The 7,500-nt window shown below is 58.3% G+C and overlaps 3 protein-coding genes across 3 annotated transcripts in view; 2 read left to right on the top strand and 1 right to left on the bottom strand.

The window, feature by feature from the left end:
- The window catches only part of ENH_00009280 (coatomer gamma 2-subunit protein, putative), a gene marked incomplete at both ends in the record, with an annotated part of 4,583 nt that extends 3,350 nt beyond the window's left edge, over positions 1-1,233 (bottom strand). Inside the window, 2 exons of the mRNA XM_013578716.1 lie at positions 1-396; positions 1,147-1,233. The exon at positions 1-396 is cut by the window's left edge and continues 1,752 nt beyond it. Coding sequence (XP_013434170.1) covers positions 1-396; positions 1,147-1,233 — 483 coding nt within the window. The remainder of the gene's footprint in view (positions 397-1,146) is intronic.
- Positions 1,234-1,569: 336 nt separating this feature from the next.
- On the top strand, positions 1,570-2,451 carry ENH_00009270 (hypothetical protein, conserved; the record flags this gene model as incomplete). Its single annotated transcript, XM_013578715.1, has 4 exons — positions 1,570-1,613; positions 1,721-1,818; positions 2,041-2,072; positions 2,335-2,451. 4 exons carry the CDS (start codon positions 1,570-1,572, stop codon positions 2,449-2,451), a joined length of 291 nt encoding a protein of 96 aa, XP_013434169.1.
- Positions 2,452-4,198: 1,747 nt separating this feature from the next.
- On the top strand, positions 4,199-6,385 carry ENH_00009260 (hypothetical protein, conserved; the record flags this gene model as incomplete). The annotated part of the gene is made up of 1 exon (XM_013578714.1): positions 4,199-6,385. One exon carries the CDS (start codon positions 4,199-4,201, stop codon positions 6,383-6,385), a length of 2,187 nt encoding a protein of 728 aa, XP_013434168.1.
- Between the last annotated feature and the right edge of the window lie 1,115 nt (positions 6,386-7,500).

The raw sequence follows: 7,500 nt of genomic DNA, 5'->3' as shown, positions 1-7,500 counted from the left end.
CCCCGAACCGCCTGCTGCTGCAGCGCCAGACACCCCAAACGAAGACAGCTCCAGCTGCAGCGTCCGCTGCAGCTTCGAACGCAACGTCGACGCGTCCAGCATCTTCCCTCCTGCTGCTGCTGCTCCTGCTGCTGCTGCTGCTGCTGCTGCTGCTGCTGCTGCGCTGCGGGGCGCCGCGCGGCTCTTGCTGCGGAGCGGGACTCCTAACGCTGGCCTCTTCGGGGGCCCGGCAGTGCCCGGCCGGGACAGCTGCTGCTGCTGCTGCTGCGGCTGCTGCTGCTGCGGCTGCTGCTGCTGCTGCTGCGGCTGCGATGAGACCGCGAAACGGCGAGGGCCTTGCTGCTGCTGTTGCTGCTGCTTCTGCTTCCGTTGGCTGGCCTCGTGCTGCTGCTGCTGCTGCACTCAACGGAGAAGGAAAGACACGAACGGATTCACGCCAGCAGCACGCCAGCGCGAAGCAACCTGCTGCTGCTGCTGCTGCTGCTGCTGCTGCTGCTGCTGCTGCAGCTGCTGCCTATTTGCCTGAATGTGACTGGGTAAGTTAGCTGCAAAGATTTGTTGGGAAAGGCATGCTGCTGCTGCTGCTGCCGGGGCGTGGCAGCAGCTGCTCTCGCTGCTGTCGCCGCTGCTGCTGCTGCCGCTGCAGCTGTTGCTGCTGCTGCAGCGAAGCGGCAGCAACAAACACTCAGCAGAAATTACTGGGGGCTCCCTAAACCCTAAAACGAGATTTTGCGTGGGTTGCAAAACTTGCTGCTGCTGCTGCCGCTGCTGCTGCCCGTCTAGCCGTGTCTCGGCTGTGCTGCTGCTGCTGCAGCCGCTGTGGCTGCTGCTGCTGCTGCACATGCAGGTAGGTCGGCCGCAGCAGCAGCAGCAGCAGCAACAGCAAATGCAGCTAAACTAGCAGCAGGAAAGCAAAATAAGGAATAAAATTTACTATTAATCTTTGGAGTGGAGCCTCTATCTAAACCGTGTTCTAATTGCTACAGCAGCAGCTGCTGCTGCCGCTGCTGCTGCTGCTGCATGCCGCTGCTGCAGCAGCCTTGTGACCTCCAGCACCGCCAAAAGGCGCATCGGCTGCTGCTGCTGCTGCTGCTGCTGCTGCTGCGGCTGCTCATCTAGAGTACATCTTCATGTTTGAAGCCTTACCTGTTTTCTAGGCTGCTGCTGCAGCAGACCCAACTTGCTGCTGCTGCTGCTGCTGCTGCTGCTGCTTTTGGAGATCCACCCAGGCATGGCGCCTGCTATACAGCTTCCTGTAACAACAGCAGCAATAACAGCAGCAGCAGCAGCAGCAACAGCAGCAACAGCAGCAGCAACAGCAGCAACAACGGCGGCTCTCCTTCCCTCTTACAGCGGCTGCCGCTGATGCTGTTCGCAGCTGCAAACCCTAAACCCTAAACCCTAAACCCTAGGCCTTGTTGGTGTCTGCCTGATGAACACTTTTAGTTCCTGCGTGCCGCAAACGAGGGTTTAGGGTCTAGGGTTTTGACAATCGGCACTGGGCGCGCCGCGCCTACTCCCCAAACCCTAAACCCTAAACCCTAAACCCTAAACCCTCGCAGCAGCAAAATGGCAGGCCCGAGGTACAAGCCGTTTCAGTTCATCTGGAACAGGTAAGGCGAAGCCCGCAGCCGCAGTGCCTCCTTTTCGCCAGCCTGGGTTTAGGGTTTAGGGTTTAGGGTTTAGGGTTTAGGGTTTAGGGTTTAGGGTTTGTTTGCAGGTTTAGCTACAACGCATTCCACATCCGCCGCGAGCGCCTCTATGATCGGCTTTATGCTGTTGTTGCAGCAACGATGATTGGCTTTACTGTTTTCCAGGGTAAACCCTAAACCCTAAACCCTAAACCCTAAACCCTAGTTCCCAAACCCTAAACCCCAGGCCGCAAACCCTAGACCCTAAACCCTAAGACCTGGTTCTGTGCTGGCGGGTAGCGGCTGGCCGTCGAGTTGGCGGCGCGGGCGAGGGTTTGGGGCTTCGGGTTTTGAGGTTTAGGGTTTAGGGTTTAGGGTTTAGGGTTTAGGGTTTAGGGTTTGCGGGCAGGCGCCAACATCATCTACATTTGGCAAGACGCTGTTCACCACAACTACAGACACTACCTGCTCAAGGAGGCAGGCCAAACCCTAAACCCTAAACCCTAAACCCTAAACCCTAGCAAACCTCAAGCCCTAAGGGTTCAGCAAACCCTTAACCCTAGAAAGGCCGGAACTTGGGGAGTCCTAAACCCTAGCGAGCAGCGAGGGTTTTGGTTTAGGGTTTGTGGAGGGCTTGCTGGCCTTCGAGGGTTTAGGGTTTAGGGTTTAGGGTTTAGGGTTTAGGGTTTTGGTTTTGCTGCAGAAAACCCGCAAGGAATTGGCGGAGATGATCCGCATCGCCAGAGAAGAGGGGCGGCTGCCGCCAGCCCCCGACAGCAGCAGCAGCAGCAGCAGCAGCAGCAGCAGCAGCAGCGATTGAAGCACCTCCGCAGGCCAGCAGGGTTTAGGGTTTAGGGTTTAGGGTTTGGGAGGCGTTTAGTGGGCTCGATTCAGTTAAGGGACACCGCGGCAGCAGGACCTGCTGCAGCAGCACGTGCTGCTGCAGCAGCAGCTGCTGCAGCTGCTGCTGCAGCAGCAGCGGCAGGAGCTGCTGCCGCCGCAGCAGCATCATCTGCTGCTGCATTTGCAGCTTCAGCAGCAGCAACTGCTGCCGCAGCAGCAGCGCCATCTGCTGCTGCAGCGGCAGCAGCAGCAGCAGCAGCAGCAGGGTGCTGCCAGTGTGCAGTCCAAAGCAAAGAGCCTTGCTGTGGATTTAGCCATTCAGCAGCAGCAGCAGCAGCAGCAGCTCCTGCTGCTGCTGCAGCTGCTGCTGCAACAGCAGCTGCTTCGGGGCTGTCGCGGTAGTCGAAGTTTCGCTTCGTTTTGGAGACGCAACAGGAAAATGAAGTGCTCCAAGGGTTTAGGGTTTAGGGTTTAGGGTTTAGGGTTTAGGGTTTGGAGCCTTCGTGCACAAAACAACAGGGCCAGAGTGTCCAGCCCAGTGTGGAGGGTTGGCGCCTAGGGTTTAGGGTTTGTAGCTAGGGTTTAGGGTTTGTAGCTAGGGTTTGGGGTTTACATTTAGGGTTCCGGTTTTCCTTCAAGGGTTTAGGGTTTAAGGGTTTATTTAGGGGTTTTAGGCTGTAGATCCAATGTTCAGGGTTTAGATCTAGCACTCAGGGCTTGGTTCTAGGGTTTAGGGTTTAGGGTTTGTCGGGGGTTTAGGGTTCAGGATTTATGTATTGTATTTTACGATTTACAGGTGAGGTTTAGGGTTTAGGGTTTAGGGTTTAGGGTTTCAGCTTTGAGTCCGCGAGCTAACTATTGAAAGAGCTGAGGAGGGTTTAGCAGCCGCCTCAAACCCTAAACCCTAAACCCTAATTCAGTGGCAAGAGCGCCACGCTGCAGCAGCGAGGGGGGGCCCCCGAAGACGCTGGCAGCAGCAACTGCAGCAGCAGCAGCAACAACAGCTGCTGCTGCTGCTGCTGCTGCTGCTGCAGTTAGCTGCTACAGAAAGGCCGTAAAAAGAACTTTGAAGAGACTTCAAACAACTTCAGCAGCAGCAGCAGCTGCTGCTGCTGCTGCTGCTGCTGCTGCTGCCCCTGCCGCTCCCGCGGCGGTCGACCTCTCGGGGAGGGCGGCAGCAGAGGCAGCTGCTGCTGCTGCTGCTGCAGCAGCAGCAACACAGAAGCCGCCTAGACATTGTAACTAAATATTAACTTATATTTAATGCAAAAAGGTAACAAACGGTAGTTTTTTGGCTGCCGTTGCTGCTGCTGCTGCTGCTGCTGCTGCAGCTGCTGCACTGCCATCCGCGGTGTCGTCCGCTGTCCGTACCCTTCACAGCAGCAGCAGCAAAACAACAGCAGCAATTGTTGCAGGTAAACAGATATATATTTCGAGGGACTAGGTTTGCTGCTGCCGCTTGGACGGCAGCAGCAGAAGACAACAGCAGCAGCAGCAGCAGCAGCAGCAGCAGCGCCAGCATCTGCAGCAACAGCTGAAGATCAGTGGCCGGTGCACCCCACAGCCCAGACGCTGCATCTCCCGTTTCCGCAGTAGCTGCTGCTGCTGCTGCTGCTGCAGCCGCGAGCGAGCAGCAGCAGCATTAGTTGCAGCAGAAGCGGCTTCAAGGGTTCCAGCAGCAGCGGCAGCCGCAGCAGCAGCAGCAGCAGCAGCAGCAGCAGCAAATGACTCAACACGGTCGTCCGCCGAAGCGCAGCGGCGCTCCTTCTTCAGACCAGCCTTCGTTGCTGCAGTCGAAGAAGCAGCAGCAGCAAGCAGCAGCAGCAGCAACAGCAGCAGCAGCAGCTGCCAGTGAGCAGGCCGAGACGGCGACTCACAGTTCCTGCCCCTCGCTTCCGTCTTCTGCTGCAGCGGGAGAGGAAGCAGCAGCAGCAGCAGCAGCAGCAGCAGCAGCAGCTCCGTTCCTTCCGGCGTGGGGCCCCAGCCAGCTGCTGCTGCTGCGGAAAGCAGCAGCAGCACTTTTTGCTGCTCAGCGGCTGACGCTGAAGGTGATTCCCGTGGCAGCTGCCTATACACCTGAGCTTTCCCCCAAGAGCAGGGGCAGCAGCAAGCAGCAGCAGCAGCAGCAGCAGCAGCAGCAGCAGCAGCAGGAGCCCGCGCTTGCTGCGCTGCAGCAGCAGCAGCTGCGCAACCTGCGCGAACACCTGCCCCGCCGCATTGCGGAAAACTTGTCTTTTTGTTTGTCTGATGTCAATACACCTCAGAGCAGCAGAAACAGCAGCTTGCCGCTGCAGCTGCTGCCGTCTGTACACCCCACGCGGCGGGTTCCTGCTGCAGTGCTGGAGGCAGCAGCAGCAGCAGCAGCAGCAGCTGCGGAGAAGGTGCAGCAGGAGGCGGCGGAGCAGCAGCAGCAGCAGCAGGACGGCTGCGAGTCCGACGGCAGCGGCGAAGCTGCGGCCCCTGCAGCGCCGTCCCCTGCTGCTGCTGCTGCTGCTTCAGCAGCTGCTGCTGCTGCTGCTGCAGTCATTGCGGGCCGCAGCAGCAGCAGAAAGGCCTGCAGCAGCTTGCAGCGCAGGAAGCTGCGCTCGCTCCAGGACGCCTTAAGAGAAGAGACCTTCTCAGGCTTCTGGCTGCTGCTGCTGACGGACAAGTACCGCCTGCAGCAGCAGCAGCAGCAGCAGCAGCAACAGCAGCAGCAACAGCAGCAGCAGCAGCAGCAGCAGGAGGCAGCGGCTGCGGGTGCCTCTTCAGAGTCGTGTGCGGCGCCTTCCGGCGCCGGCTCCGCAGCAGCCGCAGCAGCAGCAGCAGCCCCAGCAGCAGCAGCAGCAGCAGCAGCAGCAGCACCAGCAGCAGCAGCAGCAGCAGGGGGGCAGCTAAAAAGACTTGTGGTTTGCGGGGCTTTGGTAGAAATCCTCGAAAATGAAGAGCGGCAGCTGCAGGCCCTTTGGGCCTGCCCAAACCTCAGCAGCAGCAGCACGCGGCTGCTGCTGGATGTTTTCCTGCGAGTTGCTGCAGCAGAGTCTTTTGCTGCTGCTGCTGACAGCAGCAGCAGCAGCAGCAGCAGCAGCGGCGCCGGCGGCAGCGGGGACGCTGTGAACGGCGCGAGCAGCAGCAGCAAGAAGAAACGCGACAAGAAAGGGAAGAGCAAGGAGAAGAAGCAGCAGCAGCAGCAGCAGCAGCAGCAGGAGCAGCAGCTGCTGCAGCTGGAGCCGCTGCAGCAGCAGCAGCAGCGGAAGCTCCTTTTTGCTTCCTGCAGCGACATTTTTGACTGGCCAAGACAAGCAGCATTTTTAATTGCTGCTCCTCAGCTGCTGGGCTGGCAGCAGCACTGCGAGTTGGTGCTGCCGGACTCTGCTGCTGCTGCTGCTGCTGCTGCTGATGCTTCGTCTGCAGCAGCAGCAGCAGCTGCTGCTGCTGCTGCTGCTGCTGCCAACACTGCGCACGTCGACTGCGGCTTCGGGCAGCAGTTCGCAGAGAGGTGCCCCTGCAGAGATACGGTGCCTGCTGCTGTTGCTGCTGCTGCTGCTGCTGCTGCTGCTGGGGAGAAGGGCGCAGCAGCAGCAGCGCAGCACGAGCAGCACTACTTTTATGCAATATCTGAAGGCCTGCTGCTGCAGCAAATCCCTGCGCAGCAGCAGCGGCAGCAGCTGCTGCTGGAGCTGACGCCGCAGCAGCGGGAGCTGCTGCCGCCCGGCTGGGTGCAGCAGCAGGGCTGGCTGGACGTGCTGCAGCAGCTGGCTGCTGCTGCTGCTGCAGCACGTGCTGCTGCTGAAGTCTATGCACACCTCCCGCTGCTGCCGCAGCTCCTCGAAGAAACCCCACACTCTATAATAGAAGAAGAACTTTGTGGCCTCAATGTTGCTGCTGCGCTGTCTATACACTCCGAGCTGCAGCAGTGCGCAGAGCCCTGAGCCCTGCTGCTGCTGCTGCTGCTGCTGCTGCTGCTGCTGGGGTGCCGCAGTTCCAGGCGTTTCTGCTGCAGCCGCCATTCAAGCAGCAGCAGCGCAACAGCAGCAGCAGCAACGGCAGCAGCTGCTGCTGCTGCTGATGCAGTTGTTGCAACAAAGATGCAGTGTCTTGGGAACTTGTTATAGCGAGCAGCAGCAGCAGCAGCAGCTGCTGCTGCTGCTGCTTAATTTGTACACATGTGCTCGATCGTAGCAGCAATTCAGCACCAGCAGCAGCAGCAGCAGCAGCAGCAGTTGCTGCTGTAGCTGCTGCAGGGATAGGCAGGGTGAGAAGCAGACGCAAAGGCAGCGCAGCGCTACGGTTTAGGGTTTAGGGTTTAGGGTTTAGGGTTTAGGGTTTAGGGTTTGGGGTTTAGGATTTCACACACAGCCCGGAAGAAGGTGAAGAGAGAAAAGCAGCAAAAGCAGCAAAACGAGATAAAGAGAAAATAAAAAGAAAACAAATCAAAGAAAACAAAATAAATAAAATAAAATAAAATAAATAAAATAAAATAAAATAAATAAAATAAATAAAATAAATAAAAAGGAAGCAAGACACCGGATCTGTTGGTTAGTCTGCGCATGTCTTCAACATTCCTTACGCAGCAGCTAGCTGCTGCTGCTGGCTGCTGCTGCTAGCTGCTGCTGCGAGCTGCTGCTGCTAGCTGCTGCTGCTAGCTGCTGCTGCTAGCTGCTGCTGCTGGCTGCTGCTGCTAGCTGACGCTGCTAGCTGCTGCTGCTAGCTGCTGCTGCTAGCTGCTGCTGGTGGCTGCTGCTGCTAGCTGGTGCTGCTAGCTGCTGCAGCTAGCTGCTGCTGCTAGCTGCTGCAGCTAGCTGCTGCAGCTAGCTGATGCTGCTAGCTGCTGCTGCTAGCTGATGCTGCTAGCTGATGCTGCTAGCTGCTGCTGCTGGCTGCTGCTGCTAGCTGCTGCTGCTAGCTGCTGCTGCTAGCTGATGTTGCTGGCTGCTGCTGCTAGCTGCTGCTGCTAGCCGAAGTCACACAGCTGCTTGTCCACTCTAACAGCAGCTAGCCAGCTGTGTCGAGGGTTTAGGGTTTAGGGTTTAGGGTTTAGGGTTTG

This window comes from Eimeria necatrix, genomic scaffold, assembly GCF_000499385.1.
Source record: "Eimeria necatrix Houghton genomic scaffold, Enh_scaff127, whole genome shotgun sequence".
Lineage (NCBI taxonomy): Eukaryota > Apicomplexa > Conoidasida > Eucoccidiorida > Eimeriidae > Eimeria > Eimeria necatrix.
This window is presented reverse-complemented; position numbering and strand designations above follow the sequence as displayed.